We start from the raw sequence: 24,762 nt of genomic DNA on the forward strand, positions 1-24,762 counted from the left end.
AGCGACACATAAAGGGTTCTAGAGTCTAGAGATGCCAGCTACCTGCTATCCCCCCACTTCGTGCTTCCCCTTTTGTGTGTAAGCCACGAGCCCGCCTGAAATTCTGTCTTCGTCCTGGTCTTATGGGGCCGACCGAGCCCAAACGACGGTGGACGCCTACCTCCGGCCGAGCAGCAGGGAGGCCCACATGGACCGCACCTAGGACATTCCAGGTACAGATTCCCAAGCACCGTGAGGGCCACTGGAGGGTCCCCTTCCATCTCTCGCCCCTCCAAGAGGCTCATGCCTGTCATGGGGCACCCCCAGCCCGGCCGGCCCCTCAGCCGTCAGCCCTGCTGGAGCTGGGAGACACCCACTCCTACCCACGCTAGGGTTTCAGCAGCTGGCCGGCTGGCCTCTCTTCTGTGCTCGGGATTCCCCAGGCAGACTTCGCAGGAAACTGCTGAGCTGCTACCTGTCACAGGCTGCTACGGGACCTGGGTCCCCGCAGGGGAGGCCTATGGGGGAAGGGAGCCACGGGCTGCCATGGGGCGCGGGGCAGGGCTCGGCCTGGAGGCCGCGGACAGCGCTGCTCTGGCGGATGGGGCTGCACGTCATGGCCCCGGACGGGCCGCCCAGCACGAGCCACCCGGGCAGGCAGGATGCCCGGAGCCAGACTTACCAGTGACGTTCCGTTGGGACATCAACAGGGACCAGGAGAAGGAGCCCTGTCTGAAAGCACTGTCAAGACATGGCCACCGTTTCCGGCAGCGGCGCGTGTCCTCACCTGCGGCAAGTGCAACTGCAGGCCCTCGCTGGGGATGGGCTGGCGAGACGGCGTTTGGTCCAAGTGCAAGTTAAAAATGGTCGCCAGGGCGGACTGTGCGGCCCGGGCCTTGGCGAGCTTCTTGTTCCTGCCCGAGCCCTCGAAGAACTGGCCGTCCACCACCACGGACATGACGAAGCTCTTGGCGTGGCTCTCCCCGCTCTCCGACAGGAAGTCGTACTTCAGCCCGGGCCGCAGCTCATTCAGGATCATCACGGGGTTCTTGCCGCTGGGCGGCGGGAATGGCGGGGGGCCGGGGAGGGGGGGCTGCGCGAGGCTCGCGGGCGCGGGGGACGCCGCCAAGCTCAGGTCCCCGCTGGAGCTGAAGGAGTCGTCCCCGTTGGAGCCCAGGTAGAAGGGCACCTCCGACCGGTCGGGGGTCTCGAAGCCGTTGAAGAGCGTGTCGGGGAAGTCGGCCTGGTCGGACGTGAAGTCCGTGTTGGCGGACAGGGTCCTCCCCATGGCCAGGTGCGCCTCGGAGGCGTTGGGGAACTGCACGAAAGACCGCAGGGCCTTCTCGGCGGCGTGCAGCTTGGCCTTCTTCTTGGTGGGGCCGGAGCCCTCGAACACCTGCCCGTTCACTTCCACGGACATGACGAACAAGGGCGCGTGCACGGGGCCCGTCTGCGAGAGCAGCGCGTACTGCAGGCCGGGCTTGATCTCATTCAGCTGCATCAAGGCATTCTTTGGCAGCGCGGGCCCCGGGGGCCGCCTCCTCTTCTTCAGGCGGAACTTGGCGTGGCCGTTGCTGCCCTCCTCCAGGGGCCGCTTCCGGCTGGCGCCACCGCTGCCCCCGTTGGAGAGCGGGGCGCCCTCGCCGGGCCCGGGCGCGCTGCCGTCCTTGGGGGGCACGCTGTCCAGACCGCAGCTTTCCTTAACATCTGTGCTGCTCGAACCTGCGGTGCCCAGAAAGAGTAACTTACAACGCCTTCGTTGTAGGATCTTGTAAATGCAAAATTTATAGATTCCTTCGTCTCTCTTTGTAACTGGGTAAGTGATGTGTGCTTATCCCTCCGTTCCCCGCGGGCGTGCGGACAGCCGCCCGTGCCACCCACGGACTACCGCCCCGCCACCACCGCTAGGCAGAGTCACCAGCTGCTCTGCATTAAAAGGGGAATCTTCGAATTAACTTTCTCCTACAAGAATATTCTGACGTGTCTAGAGATGTGCCGTTCAAGCTTATCAAATGCGGGATGGCAACCGAACCCGAAAACCTCCCGTCAGCGCACACACACCCCTCCTCCCTGATGTCCCTGCTCTCGGGCTCTCGGGCTCTGGACAGCAGCGCTTCCCAGGAGAGGGGACAGGACTTCAAGCAGGCGTTCTGAGCTCAGCAGCGTTCAGGCTCTGAATATTCATGTCAGGTGTGCCGTGCCTTGATTTAGTCCTGAATCGATCTCAGGGACGCCTCTCGAGTCCTGGGAAGCGCTCTGGCTAGTGGGGGGACCCTGCGGGGGCGGCTGCACTTCCAGTACGTGCTTCCACTCTTTCCACGCTGCGTGCGGACGGTTCCCCCGCGAACCCTTACTACATTCCACGACAGGGAAAAAGCGTGTAAAAAAAGATGTAAGACTGAAGCTGCAAATGGCCTACAACTTCCTAACGTTCTAAGTAAAGCCAGTGATTTTGTCTTTTTTTTAAACAAATATTTGATGGACTTACAGAATAATTTGGTTATTCTACCTTTTAAAGGTAGTTTCTGTTTACAGTTAGTAAGGATAATTTTAAAACTCTTAAAGTTCGTGGCAAAAAAATATAATTTTAATTTCAAAAAGGACAATAGGAAAGTATTCAGTCTTCTCCGTAAGTTTATCAAGACTTAAAAAAAAAACCAAAAAAAAAAAAAAAAAAAAAAACCAGAGAAAACGCCCACGTCTTCCAGGTTTATTTTCATAGGCTGCCGGCCGGGAGGCTAAACGGGACAGGCAGTCTGGGCTGCTGGCCCCCAGTCCCCAAGTTCAAGTTCTTGAGCTTCCAGAGCTGAGATGCAAAGATGCCCTGGAACAGCCGAGCTTGAGCGGAGGGAGCGGAGACGGTCTCTGACAACGGCCAGTACTCCCCGGGGCTCCCAACACACACACCACTTCTCCCAGTTACCAAAGCTGACGGAACGGACACTAAATTTTCATTTATAACATCCTCCAGCAAAAGCTCGATAAGTTACTCCTTTCGGTGCCCAAAGGAAACAAAGGTTGAAAAGGGCAGAATGAGACAAAACTTAGTGCACAAGTGAGCAAGAGACACACGCGTTACCCGACCGTGTACGGCTGGGCTGGTGCCAGAGAAGCTCCCAGCGCGAGGGTGAGGCCACGGCCGCGCGAGCACGCGAGCCGCAATCACACACACAGCCTCGGACACCAAGGCTGGCCGTGCACGCACAAACACAACCAGTACTGGGGCCACAGACAAACTTGAGATTGTCAGAAAAAGGTGCTTCCTGGGATACAGATCACACAGATTCCGGGCTGTCATCTGCTTCGGGGCTCGGACACGGCCCCGCTTCCGTCTCATCGGAAGTGCTACTATGTAAAGGAAAACAACATTAGAGGGAGAGGAGGAGGCCCCAGTGTCCCAGCTCTTACACACACGTAGCTGCTGCTTTACTTCACAGATGTGAATACAACCGTGATAAGCTCTTTCGTTGCCTCTGAAACCACAGAAGATCTAGGACTGCCCGCCGCCTCCAGCTCGGGAACCAGCATTCGTGTCCCCTGCAGAGTCACCCAGAAGACTCCTTTATCTTGGCGAGTTACCACAGGGTCTACACACACGCGACGTTTCCACCCAAACCCACGGCTGCCGCTGTGGATGACAGCCCATGGGCCCGAGAAAAGGAGGCTTGGGGGACAGGTGCTCACATATCCCCATGTGGGGGAGCGCACGGGCAAAAGTGGCCACGGCGAGCGGAACTGACCTCCCAAGGAGGCTCTGATGGGGACAGCAGCCTGCAGGAGGCAGGAGAGGCGGAGCTCGGGTCTCGCTGCTGAAAAGCAACTGCTCCCGCTTTCTCACACCCCCGACCACCAAAGAGAGCACTTTCCGTGCGGCTCGTGTAACAGAGGCCTGGCCCATGGCACATTCCCCACCGCAGAGCCCACGGAGCAGCCTGTGGGGCAGCAGGCCCAAGGGTAAGGCCTCAGCGGGCCGAGTCTGGGTGAAGTCACATGGAGATGGACTGAACTCCGCTCTAGTCACGGGTGACCACTCAGTAAAAGGTCACTCATCATTCTGACCTGCGGGTCTTCCTTGGGAGCCACCAAACAGAGACAAGTGAGAATATACACATGTACATATATCCGAAAAAAATACTGTGTACATATATTGCAAAATGTGCTCTGCTGTAATTTCCCCCCTAAAAGCTCCCAACTTCTGTGGGAGCCTTTAAACCTTATGCAAATGCAGGCTATCTGGGAATAAAGATGAAACAGAGGACAGGTGTTCAGGGAACTTCTTCTCACAGAGGACACCGCTGCGGGAGGGAAGCTGTGCGCCCCTGAGGCTCGCCAGCAGGCACCCCAGAGAGGACAGTGTGGGACACGGAACAGGCCCAACAGTGAGCTCTGGTCCACAGCGCCCAAAGGCTCATGGAAGTCTGGAAACGAGATCAGCAGCCTCATGAGAGCCCCCTTCCCTCAAAGCACGAGAAGAATCCAACGTATTTACAGGGAAAAATCTGGGTAGTGTTATCCTAGATGAGCAAGTATTTAAATTAATCTCAAAGGGTATTTTGGATTGGAACAGATGAAAATCCAGCCACCTGTGGGAGACCAGGCTGTGATGTCTGATGAAGCCGGGCAGCTCCGTGGCCAGCGCATCTGGAGGCCTGTATTTGCCTACAGAGACACACAGCGGCGGCCCAGAGTGACAGACGGTCCCACACACGGCCGTAGGGAAATGCCCACACCAGGTACCAACACCTACTGTAGAGAATACATCAGAGACTTCAAACAGCCACCGTCGATGGTGTAGGAAATACTGTAGGAAAGAATCACTTTTCCCAAATTAGTCTCATTAGAAAGACTGACAAGAGCACTAGGTCGGATGGAGAGAGAGCTACTTGGTGCCACATGATAGACCGGGTCTTACTCGTGTTCTCTTCATCTTCTGTGTCCATGGCAAGGGACTTCTGAGGGCTTCTTGACTGGCGGAGATGGTTTCTGTCTGAAAGACAGCAAGGAAAGAATGTTCAGTGTGCCCGTCACGTGAGCAGATGGGGTCAGCCTGCTCCGTGGGAACAAGTACGACGTTACTACAAGCTAAAGAAGAAAGTCACGAACAAGGATGGTCAGGTCTGCTGCCCGGGATGGGACATCTGCGTGGTCAAGGACACCGAATGACCGCCGCCCAGGGCTGTGCTGTCCGGAGGCGCTGGCAGGAAGGGGCTACCCCATGACTCCAGGGCCACTCCGAAGAGGGCGGCCCTGCGGCAGGGGCTGGGTCCCAGAGGACACGAGGACAAGGATGTGTCAGAGGGAGCTCTCCCACAGCGTGAACAAAGACGCGCCAGGTACACGCCAGGTACCCCCCACCGTTTGCTCACTGCTCGCGGGACTCTGGCCCAGGGCATAAACTACAGACGCAAGCAGGAGTGCCCAGGGTTGCACCGGGTGGCTCTTCTTCACCCCGCGGGGATGCGCCTGAAGAGCACAGGCCTATTCAAACCGGATCTAACCCCTGAGCAACCAGTAGCTTCTAATCCTGTGGGCGGGGAAACCACGGGAAGTCCTCCAAGGACAATTACTCCAAGGAGCTAACTCTTAACAATGTATCAGTCTCCTCTTCCCAGACACTGTACTAAGGCACCATCTGTAACGCGGGACCCATCACACCGCGAGCCAGGAAGAGAGCATTGCACATGTCGTAGCCACATTTGCTTTGTATACAAGCAAAATTTATCCCTTTATCCCGTAAGTCACTGAGAGGCAATTCAGTTCCTTTAGGAAAATGGTGACTAAAATGCGCCCAATCGTGCGTATGTTATAAATCTCTCGTCTATCTAAAATGCATGTAATCTTCACAACAATCATTTGTTAACGATGTTGAATCTCAATGAATATGCACCAAATTTGTGGCTAAACGTTAAATAAGTTTCTATATAGAATCCTTCATTCAAGGGACACCTGGGGGGCTCAGTTGGTTAAGCCTCTGACTCCTGGTTTCGGCTCAAGTTGTGACCTCAGGGTCGTGAGATCGAGCCCCAAGTTGGGCTCCATGCTCAGTGGGGGGTCTGCTTGGGATTTGCCCCCCCACACCCCTGCCCTGCCCCTGTTCTCTTTCTCAAATACATAAATATATCTTTTTTTTTTTTTAGAATTTTAGAATTTTAAAGAATCCTTGGGGGCACCTGGGTGGCTTAGTTGGTTAAGCGACTGCCTTCAGCTCAGGTCATGATCCTGGGGTCCCAGGATCAAGTCCCGCATCGGGCTCCCTGCTCGGCGGGGAGTCTGCTTCTCCCTCTGACCCTCCCTCCTCTCAAGTAAATAAAATCTTCTTTTAAAAAAAAAATTCCTTTAAGAAAGTCTTCCACATAGTTTTAAAAGCATTTTTATTTTATATTATATTATTTTTTAAGCATTTTTATTTTATATTAGTTAATTACTTCAAGATACAGTTTCTGAAAATGTACTACTTGCAAATCACAGTGTGGATAGCACAAAACCTAAATAAATCAGACGGATTCTGCCACTGAGACACCTGGGTGGCGCAGTCAGTCAAGCCTCTGACTCTTGGTTTCGGCACGTCGTGAGTTCAGGGTCGTGAGGTCGAGTCCCGCGTCAGGCTCCGCGCTCGGCGGGGAGTGTGCTGCAGGTTCTCTCTTCCTCCTTCTGCCCCTCCCCACCGCGCTCGAGCCAGCTCTCTCTCTCTAATAAATAAGTGAATACTTAAAAAAAATATTATTTGAATAGCTGATTATATGAAGAAATTATTAGTCATTTTCGGTGTGGAAATAGTACTTAAATTTTAGTGACATATACTTTAGTGTTTCAAGATGAAATGAGATTTGTTCTTATAAACTAACACGGCACGGCACAGAGAAACGCAGACGCTGTGTGGATGACACGGGGCTGAAGGCCGGTACGCTCACGCCCGCCGAGAGCATGCGGGTGTTCTTATGTGCTTCTGTATTTGCATGTGTTTTAATATTCCCATTATGGCAAGTTTTAATAAAAAAGTAACTCCCTTGAGTCCCAAAGTGGGAGGGAAGACACCATCGCTAGTGCAGAAGTCCCACACGCCCTCAGTGAGACACAGGTGCTCTGGGGAGTCCCTCGGTGGGACGACGGGTGCGCGGGTGCCGACTGGAGCCTTGAGGTCAGGCCAGCTGGGGCGCACCCTGAACACGGGACGCGGGTGGCAGAGAGGAAAGCACAGCTGGTGTGAGACCGACCATCACAAAGCGCTTCAGAGAAACCCAAACTATTACAAATGCAGCAAACATCAGAAGGGCTCCGAAGGGTGGAGGGAGGAAGGCAGACTAGCCGGGACCAAGGAGAGCACGGCAGGGAGGGCCCTGCCTCTGCTTTTGCATCACAGCCGAGGAGCCGAAGAAGCCCGGAACGACACCGGGGATGGGCACAGGCGCAAACAAATGAGGGCTGTTCCAGCCACAGGTCCAAGACGGGGGCTGCCGGCTACACGGGGAACGGGCGGAGTGGAAAGACCCCACTCCCGCCAGATGCCACCGTCCCGGCCATGGTGCAGAGTCGGGGGGACACTCGGGCTGAGGTGCCCATCTCATCCCCACTGGAGCTGTCAGGAGAGGCCCGGTGGGAACCGGGCCCCCACCAGAGAGAGAGCGGTGTGAGGGACAGCCAGCTAGCACACAAGGTTTAGGTAAGATTCGGGTCCTGTAACGTGGTAGGTTCATGTTTCAATAAAAATCATTCCTCATACTGACAGCCAAGAAGACCCCACACTGAATGAAAGCATACAACCAGGAGATGCTGTCCAGAGTGTCAGACTCACTAGAGGAAAACTTCCAAGCAGCCATCATAACGTACTTACGAGACAGCTTGAGTCACCGGGACGGTGTACAATTGGTGCGGGACAGACAAGCCGGTCGCAGCAAGCAGAAGGAAGGACCTACGGAGAAGCTCTCGCCAGCACACCCGGGCAGGTCCGCGCGGGAAGGACAGACAGCCCTGTCAGCAAAGTACACCGGAGCGGGGCGACCACTCCGCACCCGGCAGGCCACCTGCAACGCGCCAGGGGTTTCAACGTAAAACACAAACCCTGACGCCTTTAGGAAATTCATAGGAAAAAACCCTCCGGATCTAGGACAAAGCAAAGACTTCGCAGACTCTTTTGCAGATCTAAGTGTGATCTATGACAGGAAAGACTGATAAAGTGGACCTCGTCGAAATGAAACACTTCTGCTTAAGACCCTACCGAAGGATGAAAAGACAAGCTACAGACACGGAGAAAATCTTTGGAAGCCACATAGCCAACCAACAGCATATGTGAGAAATTCTCAAAGCCAGACAATGAAACAAGCCAATTAGAAACTGGGCAGAAGACCTGAAGAGCCATATCACCCATGAGGGTGCACAGACGGCAAATGAGCCCTTGAGACGGTGCCGGACACCATCACCCCTCAGGGAGACGCGCCTCAGGCCGCATGCGGCACCAGCACACACTCATGAGAACGGCTACGCGGGAAAACCGCGGCCACCCCACACGCTGGCAAGGATGCGGGTCACACACTCGGCTGGCGGGAAACTAGCAGGTGCAGCCACCCCGGAGAACAGTCTCGGGGTGTCTTAAAAATGAAACATGTGCATTCATTTAGAGAAATGAAGACATGTCCACATAAAAAATGGGTACATGGAGACATCTGGTGGGTTCGGTGGAGCGTGTGACTCTTGATCTCGGGGTTGTGAGTTCAAGCCCCACGTTGGGGGTAGAGAGGACTTGAGAAATTTTTATATATGTACATGAGTGCTCACAGCCACTTGATTCACAATAACCCCAAACTGGGAAAACCCAGGGGCCCCTCAATAGCTAAATGATGAACTACAATACAGTCCATCCACGCCACGGAACACCGTGTGGCAATAAAAAGGAAGAGACTGTTGGTATACACAACAACCTGGGTAGATTCCCAGAGAATGAGAATGAGTGGAAAACCCGATCTCATGGTCCATCGTATGGACCTCTGTGCAGCCCACGATGCGCACCACTGCGGAAATGAGAAAACCGCAGACGGAGACCAGGCTGGGGCCACCAGGGCTGGCGAAGAGGTGGCTGTGGCTATAAAAGGGCAGCAGGAGGGACCCTGCAGTGCTAGAATGTTCTGGATCTTGACTGTGCGGAGGTCAACATCCTTGTCGCAACAGGGCTCTGTGTAAAGCAAGCAGGGCTCTCGCGCTATTTCTAACAGCTGCGTGTGAACTGTCGTGATCCCAAAATGAGAAGTTAAGTTAGACGCAGACACAGGCACACGCGATCATTAACCAACAACTGGTCCGCAGAGAGGGCCGGCTTCCCTGCAGGTCCGGCGCGAGGAAGACCGCGCGTGCAGTGATGGGGAGGGTGGGTCTGCGCCACGGGACAGGCTTGGCCCTCGTGAAGTTCATCTGACGTGGGGAGCTCACCTCGTTTACCTGCTCCCACGTACTAAAATTCTAAAAACGGACACAGAAAATGTCTCACAGTAGAAAAGAATCAGGCTATGCACAGTGGCGAGTGGGACATGCATATTAAGAACAGACGCTGGAAATCTCTTGCGGAGCAGAAGCCAACGTTTCCAGCACCTACAGATGCCAACTCCGGCACCGAAGGTTATAAAACAAACCAAAATAATAAATGCAAGCACTGCAGGGCATTTCACAGAACCATTTCTCTTTCATTCGCAAAAGCACTTCTATGGCCTGAACGATAAAGAAGAAAGAATTAAAACCCCATAAAAAAACCGCATATCGAACAAAATTCCAGAAATGGCCAATTAAAGAATAGCTTTCTTTGACAGCAATATTCAAATAATCTCCCTAATGCAACAGGAAGTAAGCTAAACTGGGGGGCACCGAAGTGTGAAAAGACCCTTCAACTTGGCATCAAAAGACCGGATCTAAGTTTAAGTTCCGGGTACAACTGCAGCCTTCCTTTGTTTGCCAGCACGAGGCGAGCTGGATCCAGAGTTTATGTGGAAAAAGGAACGCTTTGAACAGTCGTGCAGCGGTGAGGCCGGGCTAGCCCTCCCGGACTGGACACGATGGAATGCCAGCGCCCAGGACTACACGTGCGGTGCAGACTGACCGCCAGGGTGACGGCTGCGAAGCTGGAGTGGCAGCGAGCACACTCAGAAGTCCGCAGTGTGGCCACGGCGGTGGCCCGCGTCAGGGACGGGCACTTCCTAACAAACCGGACTGGACGCTGGGTGACCGCACACAACAACTGACTTCAAATAACACAAGTCAACCGGCAATGTGCTCATTCCTAAGTGGACGGAGCTATTATTCACAGCTTTGCAGATGCTTATGTTGTAAGACAGCGTAACTGCGGCAGTGCCCTTTCCTCGCAAGACGGTGAAGCTGCGTTCACTCCTACCCTTTCACGCCCTCCCCCTTCCTTAGTGAAAAAAGATATCCTGGAATGAAATATAAAGAACATGACTTACTTGTATTGAAAATGTGTCAGAACTTGAATATATTCTATTGTGCTGCTGAAAATTCTATCATTAGGAATTCACTAAAAATGTATAGATTAAAAAGTGTTTAAGGGGTGCCTGGGTGGCCCAGTGGGTTAAGCCTCCGCCTTGAGCCCCGCATCGGGCTCCTTGCTCAGCGGGGAGCCTGCTTCCCTCCTTCTCTCTCTCTCTCCCCGCCTGCCTCTCTGCCTACTTGTGATCTCTGACTGTCAATAAATAAATAAAATCTTTAAAAAAAATAAAAATAGGGACGCCTGGGTGGCTCAGTTGATTGAGCCGCTGCCTTCGGGTCAGGTCATGGTCCCGGTGTCCTGGTATCGAGTCCCACATCGGGCTCCTTGCTCAGCGGGGAGCCTGCTTCTCCCTCTGCCTCTGCCTGCCTGTGCTCGCTTTCTCGCTCTCCCTGACAAATAAACAAATAAAATCTTTAAAAAATAAATAAATAAAAAGTGTTTAAGACAAGCAGTAAACTTGGTTAAGATTACTAGCAATTATTACTAGATTTTACCCATTTTATTCTCAAAACAGAACGGCTGTGAGAAAAGTCTTACACGTTATGTGCGGCTGGTTTATCTTTAACAACCACACCCAACAAATTCTAAACACAGAAGCGTTAAGATGGGGGTTATTTATGTTGATACTTTACTACGAATCAAGCAACTTGCTAAAGTCTAGATTAATTTTTTAGCCACAGCAAAAATGCCAAGTGATGATCTGGCTATTTAACAAAAGTAATTGAAATATATGATTCTTATATCATTTGAAAGAAAATAATCTGAAATTCAACAACTTAATCCAGCACCTTTAGAGAATAAACCTCACGATTTATATTTTGCTTTCACCATTATATGAAGAAAATAATATCCTTGGAGAAGGAACAGACAACGAGAGCAACGGGACAGTACAGAGAGCCCAGAAACACAGCCACACACACGCTGTCCAGGGCACGAGGCCATCCGTGTCTTCAGCAAGCGGGGCGGGAACAACGGCACGTCCACACGCAAAAAGTGACCCTAGACACAGACCTCACGCTCTTGATGATTCACTCACAGTGGATCGCAGACTCAATGCAGAATGCGAAATGATCAAACTTCGAGAAGACAACACAGGAGAAATCCCGGGGGACCCTGCAGAGGGGGTGACTTTTTTCACACAGCACCAAAGGCACAATCCGAGAAAGAGAGGACGGGTGAGCCGGACTTTGTTAACACGCCAAACTTGTGTTCTGCAAAAGACCATGTCAGGAGAGTGAGAAGACAAGCCACAGCCTGGGAGGAAGCATTTGCCAACGACACCTCCTAAAGGACAGTTATCTGTAATATATAAAGAGCTCTGAAAACTCAACAATGAAACAAACGACCTTTTAGAAATAGACAAAAGACCCAACAGAGAAGACACACAGACGGCCAATCAGTAAAGCTGCCCCACGTCCCAGGTCACCGGGGAGATGGAACGCAAACAGCGGCGACACCGCTGCACGCCTCCGAGGGCGGCCACGGTCTGGCGAGGACGGGAGCGCCCGGAGCGCTCGGTCACGGCTGCTGGGAAAGCAGGTGGTGCCGCCACCTCGGAAGGAGGTTTGGTGGTTTCTCCCATAGACGAAACCTGCTCTTCCCATCCGACCCGGCGATCGCGCTCCCTGAGGTCCCCCCGCGGCGGACGGGAACACACGTCCCCACAGAAACCTGCCCACGAGGGCGGCAGCAGCTCCGTGCGTAACTGCCAACCCTCGGAAGCCACCCAGGGGTCCTTCAGCGGGTGGACGGACACGGGAACTGTCCCTCCATCACGTGGGAGGGTGTTCAGCATGAAGAGGACATGAGCCATCCCGCCATGAGGGGACGCGGGGGGCCGTGAGTGTGTCACTGAGTGACAGGAGCCGGTCTGAGAAGGCTGCGGCCCGTGTGACCCCAGCGACAGGACTCTCTGGCGAAGGCACAGCGGTGGGGCTGGTGATGGGTCTCATTGCAGTGGTGGGGGGAGGAGGGTGGTGGGGATGAATGAGTAGACCACAGAGGCTGTTTAGGGCCGTGAAAGCAAGGTGTGTGGCACTGGAGGGGTGGCTGCGGGCTGTCCCACACGTGTGCAAAGCCACAAACAGCCATCCCCGCCCTCTGGGTGGTAATGGTGTGTGAGTGCAGCCTTATACACTGTGACACACACACCATTCCGGGGGCAGAAAGACACGGGAGCTCCCCCAGTTCCACTGGGAACCTAACACTGTTCTAAAACACGAAGTCCACATTTTTTTAAAAAAAGCATACCAATGCACAATGACACTCATGACACCACTGGGAAACGCTGATGAGAAGGGATCTACTGAACCAGCGGAGGACAGTGCCGGGAGGACGACTGGCAGCAAGCACACACGTGGAGTTGGCGGGCCCAGTGTGCGCGTACAGGTCGCCAGCAGCTGGTGGACAAACCAGCAGGAGCAAACACTACAGACAATTCATCCTTCGCCATCAGACAAATGCAGGGAGCTGGTGCAGTGCTGAGCTGTGGGTCTGGATCCCCCTCAGGAAGGAGCTGCAGGCTGAGCGCAGGGGCACGCGGACACAGAGCTTGCAGGGACAGCGCTGGGGAGCCTGGGGCACAGGAGACCTGGCTCCCAGGCGACCTGGCCGGGGGCCTCTGGCATCTTCCCAATGGGCTGCAGCTCTGGTAGTGATCCCATCAGTGCAAGTGTGTGTGAGAGTCTGCGCCCTCGCTTGCCCTACCAGCTCCCGCACGCGCGCAGGAGCTCCAAGCCACCAGCCCCCGGCCTCTGTGTGGCCGTGCTCACCAGGCATCTGGGGCCGGGCCCCCGTGTGACCTGCCCATGACATGGCCACGCCCCACACGGGAGCCGGCCTCTTCTCCAGGTGACCAGGAAGTCCTCCCATGCACAAGCATGGCACTTAGAACCACACCCACAGGCTTCCCCACAGCCCCCAGGAGCCCGGAGGCCACCTCCCCCCACACAGGGGACCTCCCTGGCCCTGCTGTCACTATGCCCGACCTAGGGCCTTCCTCAGCGCTCTCCCAGCTGCTCTTCTGCATGGGGCCCTGTGCTCTTGGGTCACTGGGCCTGCCGTGTTCCTCCCCCCATGCCCCCCACCCCGTCAGTACAGGCTGCCCCTCCTGGGAGAGGCTCTGCCACTGTCCTACCCAGGGCGTCCCCCTCCACCTCCCTCCACTCAGTGAGGATTATGATGTGCAGCCTGTCCCCTGCTTGTCACCAGTCTCCCCCCACGCCCCCACTGGACCTCCGGACCTCCTTGCCTCTGGTTGCCCAGCACCTGCCCATGCCTGCAGAGACAGGCCCGACAGGAGAGCCCGAGCTCTTCCAGCTCCAGCTCCACCTCCCGCTCCATCTCCGAAGCCCTGGGTCTGTGCTAGACAGGCCTTGCCTCCGCTCAGACAACCTGCACAAGCTCACAGCTGGTTAGGTGTCCCTGCCTCCAGCTCCTGCCCCCATCCCAGAGTCTCTACTTGCTGCCACAGCTGTTTTTCTCAAAATAAGCCGCACTGTGCTCTGAGAACCACACACAGCCAGGAACCCCCACCCGACCGTGGGACAGGAGCACAGTGTGCTGGTTGATCCCAGCTTCCATTCCCTTCAGAGCTTGCTGCTCTAATGAGGGCATGTGGTGATCTGTGCCAGAAGGAAAGACGCAGGATTTTATCCATTTTTCCCAATTTATAATTTTTACTGAAATGTGCCAACTAGATGTCAACTCGTGCAAAGGCAGAGGAGCTACTGTTAACAATCCAGACCTCATTAGAGCACACAAAGCCCAAGCCGCTGAGCCGGGCCCAATTCAGCGTGGTGGCATCGGGAGACGGCTGCCCGAGGAGCTCCCCCGCCCGGGTGCCCTGAGCAGAAACCAGGCCAGCAACAAGCCAGCGGACACAAAGCAGACAGTAAGCGTGCACACAGCCATGGCCAAGATCAGAGTCCCCAGTTTCCAACGCGATTCTGCTTACTGGCTTCCACTCACCAATAAGTACCCACTATCTCGGGCTTTCCTGACATGGCCAAGAGAGTGGCCCCTACACATTGACTTCTCCTCCCAGATGAGCTCTTCCGCTCCATAGTGGCATACCCCTGGGCTCGTGACAGCTGGAGCTAGGGGTGCCACGGGCCTTGGAAACCCCAGCTAGGGCTCTGGCTGTCCAACCGCAACGAGGCCACACCTCCCCCTGAGCGCTCCTCTCTGGGCAGACCCCCTCCCTCCCACCAGGCCTCAGAGCCGACGGTCCCTGCTTGCGACCCTCCGTCGGGCGGCGCTCAGCCAAGCGCTGCTTGCTATGGAGGACGGGCACCCCCCGCAGGGTCCCCAGCTCCCCGACCACATCTTGACGGCTGCCTGTGGCTGTCTGAGCAGCTGTCTGTGAAACGTGTCTGAGCGGAAACACACTCCCTTGCCCCTTGAGTCCTTAAATCCGAAGCAGCTGTGAGCAGAGCAGCTGTGGCTTGGTCACCGTGGTTGTGAGAGGACAGTCCACGAGGAAGAAATGTCTTCCCGGCAGCCACGACTTCGCTCTTAGATGGGCTGTCAAGGCCTTGCGGGAGCCCAAGCTCCCCAGAACCCACTTGTTCGTGGCCTGCAGGACGCCACTTGCTGGGGTGACCGGCCCCCGTGCCTGTTTCAAGTTCCAGCTCTGTGGCCTCAGGCAAGGGTCTGCTGTGACACTCACAGCCCGCGGCCTGCGTGCGGCAAGCCCCGTGATCACCACTGGCGGCACCCGGACACTGCGGCACGGCCAGGCCCTCACCCCCTGCTTGTCCCCGTGCCGGCGCCCGAGGCTGCTGCTGGTGACTCCACACCACAGGAGACAGTCACCGAAACACCAGATACTGCGACAAGAGCAGACAAACGCAGGGATGATTCTGTCTGCGCTACAAGTCCCACGGCAGACGGGAGAAACCTCCATTACTGGCAATCTCCGGGGAACCAGCCAACCAGGGTTCTAGACACGTGAACTCTAAACTCTCCCCTTCCAGGTAACCAGTTCCCTAGGCTGGGCGCTGGGGAAGCCGGACAGAGCAGAGCAGCTGGGTCAGCAAGCGGCCACGGTCAGCAAGCCCACACCGCCCGGCACCACCACCACGTCGGAGGAAGCGAGTGGGTACACCGCGGCGCCCGCAAACACAGAACACCGAGGCAACTTGCTCTGGGGCTCCAACAGCCGAGCCCCTGTGTTCTCCAGCCCCGGCCCCTTGGCCAGCAGGTGGGCGTGTGGCGGCCAGTGCCAGCAGGCCGGTGCCTCCAGGAAAAGCTGACCTCTCCATCCGCTCTTGCCGAGTCCCCTGGACACGTGGCCGTGCATCTCCCTGCACACCCAGGCACTCGGAGCCACCGGGCCAGAAGGCAACACCTTCTCGATGAGCTGACCTGAAGCCTCAGTGACCTCCCTGTGCCAGCCTACCTGAAAGTAAGTTGTGCGTCTCTCCGAGCTGTCTCTCAGTAGCCCGCTACAGTCAGTACCACGAGGACGGACACCTGATTTAAGAAAAGGTACACGAACAGAAGAGAACTTACAAAAGGACAAATGTGGATGGGCTCTCATAAGCTTTCTAGTTCCGCCTCGTTCGTCGTGAGCACAGGAAGACGTCCGCTGCCAACCGGTCAGGGAGCATGAAAGGCACAGCCTGGCTGAGCTACAGGGAAGCGGTCCCCGTACAGTGACCAGAAAGAGGTGGCCCCCACGAAGGCCGAGGCCGTGCCTGCTGCAGGAGGCACCGGCCTTCTCCATGTTGGCGTCCAGAGATCAGAACCCTCCCAGGATTCAGCAGGGACTGGGTGGGAGCGAGCCGGGGGCCGTAAGAAATGCTTCGAGCACTGGAGTCGGGAGGGGTCTGCGAGAGGGTGCCGACCTCCCAGGGGCTGCTGGGAGGGCCCAAGGCACAGTCGGCGTCCCTGGGCTCCCACCATAACGACACAACACAAAGGCTCAACCACCACGAGTCTTCACACTCTGAGCCCAGTTTTAACGACTGCAGGAAACTATTAAGACTTGCCCTTATAGTCAAAGATTTAGTTATAAGAATTACTGCCTTTGCTTTTTTATAAAGTTCATTTTGCGTCTGTACTTCCTAATTCTTACCATAAACATTGCTTCTGTAATGAGAAAAGCAGGATTTTTATTCTAGGCCGACCTTCTACACACACGCGTGCACACATGCACACACACGCACGGTGCACGCCTTACTCCACAGACTCTGAAGTGGGCCAGGACGCGGCAGACCCCCATCCGAAGCCAGCGGGCTCCGTCTCTGCAGCCTCACCCGCTGCCGCCACCGACAGACACGCGCCCTTCCCGCTGGCGTTCGGCAGAGAGCGGACGCCCCGTGGACTTCAGCGTCATGTCAGAGCTCAGAGGGACAGTGCAGAGCTCAACTACGGGCAGAACAGGACCTGCTCGGGAGAGGACAAGCCGACGGGCTGTGGGACCGCCGGGGAGGGAGCGACCTCTCTGGCTACCTGGGGGCACAGCGGGGGAGGGCCGCCCAGCTCACCAGGAGCCTCCGTAAAATGATGTCACCAGTACAGGGACCAAAGGATTCTAAACCCTGAACAACGCCGTAAGCCGGAGGCACTTATTACATTCGATATCACCGTTACACACACGATTCTAGACACGCCTATTCTACTCCTAGCAAATACACAGAAACGAGTTTGCCCAAGATTAGAGTCTGTGGCTGGTGAGGCCCCCAGCAAACCGTTCAGATGGTCGCCGGCTCTCACACTGCCCTCGCCCACATCAGGTGGGGCCCTAGAGGACAAGCAAGAACCCCGGGACGGAGCCGGCGGCTGGGGGACGATGACCCCCTCAGAACACGCTGGGCCAGAGGGCATAAGCCCGGCCGCGCAAGACTTCCCCAGCAGTGGTCCCAGGCTACCCACCCCGGGCGGGCCGTGTGAAGTGGCAGGCAAAGACACAGGTGTATCGCCCTGGGCAGCCGCCACACTCTCCATGCTGTGGCCATGCTTCCGGGCCTGGCCACGTGGCCTCCTGTGTGCGTCCCCGAATTCTTGCCCATCTTTCTCTGCAGGACCGGGGTGGCGGTGACCCCCCCAGGGTGACTCCGGAACCTTCTGTCAAAGAAGGAAAGAGGCCTGAGTCCTTGAGTGCCCGCCAGGGACAGCTGCGTCTGAGCACTGGGCTGGCCCGTCCCACGGTCAGGGCCCTCCAGCCACACCCCTCCCCCGCACGTGCGTGTGTGTGCACGCTCACGCACACAGACCTCCGTGCCCTCCCCCGCCCTTGGCTGCCTCAAGGAGGGCACACACCTTGCTGAAGCCGGATTCCAGAAGCACAAAGTAACATCACCGGCTCAGAACCAAGAGGAGGGAAGAGAAACCCTCACAAAGCACTGTTTTTACAACCATTCTTCGTCCTTCAAAACGGACACACAGTAACACTGCATTTGCAATCCTGTCTGTTTGCTCTGTTACCACAGCCTAACTAAAACTCTGATTATTTGAAAAATACACTTCATTTTCTGGAATCAAAGGAAAAGCAGACAAGAAGGCGGACTGTACCGTCAGCATGAACAGTAATAACAACGCGAGGAAGGAGCACTGTCGAGATCCGATCCACTTCCCACAGTATTTTGAGAACAACCTCACGTATCTCACCCTGGGTTCTGCTTTACAATGTCGACCGCCAGCCCAGCGCGACTCTATCTCCGAATGTCTCCGCTAGCCGAAGCAGCCCCTTCAAGCGAGTGGGGCCCCTCGTGTGCTGGGAAGCCCCTCGGTGTGAATGCCAGGAGACACACCCAGACGTCTGGCACAACAGGTTCAAGGAAACCTAGGCCTTCGATCCGTCGCTGCTGCTCACGGGCGGGGGGCGGAGCTCAGCAACCGTCCTGCCATGTGTCCTTCTCCTGGCAGACACGGGGACTTCCACTCTGGCTGGAGACTGGAAGGTCCGTCCCTTCCTCCCTGATACACAGCAGAGCAGCCACGCATCCCACATCCAGCCTCGTCGTCCACCATGGCCCATTCCAGAGCAGATCCCAAGCCTTAACACTGGGCTGTCCTTCTGCCACTGCCGTCCTAGCACCGACACCTGCCCTGTGCGTGCCCAAATCCCCGGTGCCAGCACACAAAAGGCTCTAATGGGCATCCACCGGATGGATGGACAGACGGACGGATGGATGGGTGGGTGGGTGGATATGGAGAGAGAAGGAAGGAAGGTTGGATGGACAGACGGACGGATGGATGGATGGGTGGGTGGGTGGGTAGATATGGAGAGAGAAGGAAGGAAGGTTGGATGGACAGACAGACGGATGGATGGATGGTTGATGGACAGACGGATGAAAGGGTGAGCATATGAGTAGACTGGAGGATGGGTGGCTGGACCAGCAGACGGGCAGAGGGATGGCTGACGGAGGGGTAGACGAATGGTGAATGGGTAGATGGTAAGTAGATGGGTGGACGGATGGGTGGACGGACAGATGGGTGAACAAATGCCGGCCCGCCCTGTATCTCAAGCTGTCAAGTGCTTTGCACCTTAGAAGAGGCAGGTTCTCAGCAAGGTGAAGCCAGGGCTGCCACGAGGGAAGAAGCCTGGCTCGCTCTCTCAGGTCCCGCCTGCATCAGCCCACCGCCAGCGGCATCTCCTCGCTCTGTGCAGGATGGGGGGCAGGGAGGCTTCCCGGCCCTGCTCTCCAGCAGTGCTCAGGACGCATACCTCTACGGGGCTGGGTCTCCGCGTCTACACAAGGTGCCCAAACCCTGCTTCCTCCTCCAGCCTGGGAATGTGGGAGAGCGCAGCCTCCGACCGGCGTGCGGTGCAGAGCTGCAGCCGTGTGACAGTGGTCGTCAGATGGCACGCAGAGTGCCTGCGCCCAGGCAGGGTGCTCTCACACCTGGGACAAAACGCTCCCCGAGAGAGCCTTTGATCCGGAACACAGAGCTCGTTCCCCCATGATGGGGGGCAAGGGGCTCTGGGTCTTCCCCCCGACCCACCCACCCCTACCATGTCTTTACTCAGCAGCTGTGCCAGCCCGGGAAAGAAGGCAGCAGATGCCGTCACCGGGGCTGGCCAGGGCCCAGGGAGGGTGGTATGCAGGCCCTACCTGTCCCAGCAGCGCCTGCTTTACGGAGGGCCTGGTCAGCACTTACGCTGCACATGGTTCCCTTCCAGCCGTAACCTCCCGACGACCCATCTCACCCGTCTGAGCCTCACCCAGTCCACAGCCAACGCCCTGCCCTAGGGGAGGTAGTAACCACGTGGGTCAGTGAGAAGCCAAAAAACCCCTGAATCTTAGCATTCCTGAAGCCAACAATAACCCGCTGCTGCTGTTCTCAAAAAATAATTCCATTTGAAAAAGCTGGGCCTGGAGCCTGCTTGAGATTTTCTCTCTGCCCCTCCCCCTGCCTCTCTAAAAAAAAAAAATATATATATATATATATATATTGAAAAAGCTCACCTTATACCAGTCTTAGGAAAAATTCAACACACAGGATTTGGAGCACCTTAAAATCACGCAGTACTAAGAGACGATGCTGTACATCTTGTAAAACTTGGTCCATCTGGTGTAAACGGAATGGCCAAGCTTAAAAATACTGATTTTTATTTTTATTTTTTCAAGATTTACTCATTTATTTTGAGAGAACGAGAGCGAGCACATGGGAGCAGGAGAAAGGGCAGAGGGAGCGGGCGCGTCTCCAGCAGATTTAGACTTCCCGCCAGGCACGAAGCCCGCCACGGGGCTCCATCTCAGGTCCCGCAGATCGTGACCTGCGCCGAACCCCAGAGTCCGACTCGCGCCTGAGGGTCGCCCGGACGCCGAGACTGATCGTTCCGAACGGCAGAAGGGCTCCACCGCGTGACGCGCCGCTCAGCGCCAGTCGCAGCGAATTTGCGCACGTGGGAGCGCCGGCCCACGCGACTCGTTCGCGCCAGCGGCTGCAGGGCCGTGCCCTGCGGCGCGCTCGGTCCCCCAGGAGGCCGGCCTGAAGGCGCAGCCTATTTGGGGGTGATTTTTCTACTGAAGAAGGTGGTTCCAGAATGCATGAAGGAAACATTTTAACAAACCGTTTGAATTACAGCAAGTTCCCCCCCAAACCATTATTCCTGTAGTTTTCAATATTTTCCCCAAACTAAATGTTTAATGATGAAGGGCCACGGGAAAACAGTGGCCAGCCTAAATTTAGGGCATTTGATCAAAAGTTCTTGCAGTTTCTGCTTTTGCCTTTGTCCTCCTTCTCCATGGCTCATGTTAAGGACATTCGGCTTCTGATGCTTAACTCGGGAACAAAGAGCAACACCGTAGCCTGAGGCAAGGGTCTGTGACAGCCGCACTGAAGACACGCGTCCCCCAGGGACGGCGCCGTGTGTCCCGGACGCACACGGAGGCACAGCAGCCCTGAAGTCGGCGGATCGCAATGCCCTCGCGCCAGACACAGCGCTCTGCGGGATGCATCTCCGGAGACTCCGCAGGACGTCATCTCGGATCGCAGCTCCAAGAGCGCTTTCTTCTCTTCTGGGGAGGCCCCACTGAAAACCGGCTCACCTCACTCCCTGAAGGGCCGACGGCCTCTGCCACAAAACAGCCCAGGGTGCTGGGGCAGTGACAGCTGGGTCCTGGCCCTACCCATGGGTGGCAGGAAGGAGACGGCCAGAGAGACAGGCTCCCAGGACAGCAGGCGATTCCCTCGCCAGAGGCCTCTTTCCCCCGAAAACACACTGTGTCAGGTAACTGGGAGCACACGAGGACGGCACCCTCTCAACACCGTTCATCGCAACGACGCGCCCCACGCCGCTGTGGTGTGGTCTTTACAGCCACGGACAACGTTTAAGTCTGGTGTCAAGAAAAATACAGAGATTTTCAATGTCTTAAAACATCAGGTTGAACTGGAGGCCAAAATCACCCGGTGTCCAATGCAAGGAAGTCGTTCTCCGTGTTGTCAAAAGCAGTTTTAACCACGGCTGCCACAGCCTTATTTCCACAGCTTGAAGAGTAGTTTTAAGGTTAGAAAAGTTATGAATGAAGAATGGCAGCAAAGCAGAAGGCATCACAAGGCATCTGTCTCAGGAGGAAAGATCTTTAATACCCAAAGCCACAGACATCTATGGCTTCATAAACATCCTCCTTAAAATATACTCCAAACACTGGAGCTAAAATGACTTCTCTCTGGGTCTTTTAAAACCTTCGCATTTAAACTAGCCCCAAATTCTATAAAAGCCGGCACAGAAAGCGGAGGCGCTTCAGAAGGGCTGCGGGGAAGGAGCTGGCACCAAGGAGACGAGCTCCCTATGAAGCCGTCCGCCCCAGAAAGCGTCTCCCTATCGCGTGCGAGGTCCTGCCCTTCCCATTCTAGAATGAAAGCGAAACGAGTTACCTTTCCTCTCAGAGCGCTTCTTCCGCCTCCGTTTACAGCGACGCCCCGCGATGCTGAACAAGGTCCCCGTGGTCCAAGTCCCGGCAATGAGCGAGGCCATACAGACAAGCGAAACCAGCCCGGGCCGGCCCCAGCCTTGTCCCTGCCCCCGGCCACCAGGCCCGCCAAGCGGCAGCACCCGCGGCGGGCCCCCCACCGGCTCGGGGAAGCAGCCCCTCCTCCGTCCCAGGCTCATTGCTCAAACTGCAGAATTAGGGCTTCGCGGACACCACAATGCCTTCGGAGCACACCACCCAGCAGTGACGTGTGACAGTTAACCCTTCCGCGCACTCCCGGACACACCACCACGGGAAGGAGTGAAAGACGTGCCGGGACTCCTTCCATGGGAACAGGAATCCCCACAGAAACACGCCAAGTCTCGCCTTAGAAAGGCTTCTGTCACCTTGAAAACAGAGCTCGCACGGCAATGAGGGAAGCCACCAGGGAAGGAGCACCGTGTACAAAACACAGCTGCGGAAAGCCCGGGGCTACCACAGCGCCCAGCGCAGAGGCTCGGCGGCCAGCCGCCGCAGGGACCCACAGAAGTGCCCACAAAGCATGTGGGTGCCCAGAGGAGCCCCGGGTCAGGGGCCACTCTTCCTCCCTGCTGTGCCCACCAGACGGCCCACATGCTGCTGTCTCCTCCGCTGGGGAGTAGCTTGTCCCCGCCGCAGGCTCAGCACCCCGGGCAGGCAGACACTGAGCCTTCACGGCATCCCCTGCACCCGGGGGACTGTGTCCGGGACCCAGCATTTAGGGCTGACACAGCACAACCCACAGCCCCAACCTCCTCTTGTCGGTCACAGACGGATCAGGCCCCAGGGGGACACTATCCCAGATCACGGCTCTGTGTCCTTGGAACAAAAGACAACGGCATCCGAGAGCCAGCAGATCAGGGGCTGTCCCGGGAGGAGCCGGCGGGGAGCACGTCCGTGGGAGAGCACTGGGTGAGAGGAAAGACAATGCAGTTGCCCAGGTCCTCTCTCTCGCAGAGCCAAGCCCCTTTCCAGGAACGCCCAGCACCCGTCTGCCTACGCGTTCCTCCAAAGGCGCACATGCTCGCGCGGGTCCCCGCCGAAGCGGAGGGCACCCTCCTGAGAGAGGGGCGCTCAACCCCACGAAGCAGTCCCTCTCCCCACGGCGCACTGAAGCCCAGACCGCTCGGGGTGACCAGAATCGCCAGAGTTTCATTCTTCGTAAAATTATTCATAGCATTTAACTAAATTCTCAAAATACTACATTAAAAATCCAGCTTTCTTTAAATACTCTTGTCTTAAAAATGTGATATTGACGGTAACTTATATTACGTAACTTACTTTTAATAGATAATTGTGAAGACATTTTCTGAAAACGTGAAAAAATTACAGTGTTTTGGTTTGTTGTTTAGCAAAATTTGCATTTTTGACAGAAATATATTCAAATTTTATACATTTTATACATTATGATTATGTATTTTATTTTGAATCCTTTGGATCAAAGACCAGATAGTGTTTCAGACTTGGAGGCCATATGTTTCTGTCGCTCGCAAACTCATGGAGGTGGTCGTGGCCTTGGGGTTGGGACCAGGAGAGAAGCTTCTGGCAAAGCCTTCCCCCACACAAGGCGCAGATTCTTCGGCAAAGCAGAGAACTCTCGGTTTGGGAGCTGGGTCTGGGAGGGAGGGGGGCACGGAGACACGGCATGGTGGGGGGCGGACCTCCAGGCCAGCCGCACTCAGGGAGCAGGGGAAGGTCCGGGACAGAGAGGAGCCGCGGGAAGGAAGCTGGGGCAGGACGAGGAAAGGTCAGCCTGCAATCTGGCGAGGGGAGCAGGCGTGGGGCCCTGGGACATCGGGTCTGGGCACCGTCAGTGTCCATGCCCAGACGGCTCCCGTGACGAGTGTGCAGGCCCAGGGCACGGGCAGGAGTGCTGGGGTCCGATGCCCACCCAGCCGGGATGTCCCCCCTCTCCTGTGGCTCTGCATTTCTCATGCCCGCCAAGGCCTGGCCCGAAACACCCACAACAGCTTGTTGTGGTAAAACAAGATCCAACAGCCAGCCTCTCTCCGGCTGGACGCCACAGGCTTCACTGCTTCCTGCGACAGGTTGCCTTGGAGGAAGCCCCCGCCAGCACCGTGCACCCGCCCGGCCATCCTGCCACCCGGGACTTGGGGGCTCGGAGCCTCTGCTGAGTTCGGATGCAGTCTATTCCCGACGGAGGAATCCTAAAGCAACCCAGGGGACTGAGAACCAAGAAACCACGGAGGAAACCGCGAAAAGGAAAGGAAAACAAAACACGAAAAGGAAAATGTAAACATTCTTCAATTATTTTAAATAAGAAATAAGAAAATTTCCTTGGACCTATTTTAAAATATGAAGTTACTTACTGTATTTAAAATCTGTTTGGGTATTTTTTCCATGAGTTTCTTTGTTAATTATTCCCTTGCCACGCACCGAAACAAGTTAGGTGCCTAACCCTGAAAATGGTCACACGCCGTGAGTAACCGGGCTGGAGACGCCAAGGACGAGCCAGAGCACACTGGCGCAGGCGGATCTACACAGCTATGGGCACTGGCCCAGGGTCTCCTGATGGAGCTGAACCAAGGAAGCAAGGTTTGAGAACACAGCGGGAACTTCTGGAGCCCTCTGACCCACGAGAAAGAGCTCAGCACTCTCAGAGTCTCGGAGGGTCCGGATGGAATCAAACACAGACTGTTTTTATGAAAGGGAAGTGATAAGGAGCTGTCTGGACACGAGATCCCTTAGGACGAGACCATCTGGGGAAACAATGCTCAAAGAAGTCAGGTAAAAACAGGGAGTGTGTCCCCAGCTATCAGAGACACTCCCATTTTCAATGTTTTCTCTTTCTGCATCAGGGCTTTCATTGGGATCTGGTCCCCCCCGCGCCCCCCCCTCCGTGGGGGGTCCGCCCTGCCCCAGGCACAGGCA

The 24,762-nt window shown here is 55.9% G+C and overlaps 1 protein-coding gene across 1 annotated transcript in view; it reads right to left on the reverse strand.

Annotated features, from left to right (window-relative positions):
* Window positions 1–24,762, reverse strand: part of ADARB1 (adenosine deaminase RNA specific B1) — a 127,964-nt gene that overhangs the window by 37,041 nt on the left and 66,161 nt on the right. The window contains exons 3-4 of the mRNA XM_032865217.1: window positions 4,892–4,966; window positions 767–1,701 (exon numbers count right to left, since the gene is read on the reverse strand). Of these exons, the coding sequence (XP_032721108.1) occupies window positions 767–1,701; window positions 4,892–4,919 (963 nt within the window). The 5' untranslated portion in view covers window positions 4,920–4,966. The remainder of the gene's footprint in view (window positions 1–766; window positions 1,702–4,891; window positions 4,967–24,762) is intronic.

The sequence above is a fragment of the Lontra canadensis genome, unplaced genomic scaffold (genome assembly GCF_010015895.1).
Source record: "Lontra canadensis isolate GAN:19392208 unplaced genomic scaffold, GSC_riverotter_1.0 scaffold29, whole genome shotgun sequence".
NCBI lineage: Eukaryota > Metazoa > Chordata > Mammalia > Carnivora > Mustelidae > Lontra > Lontra canadensis.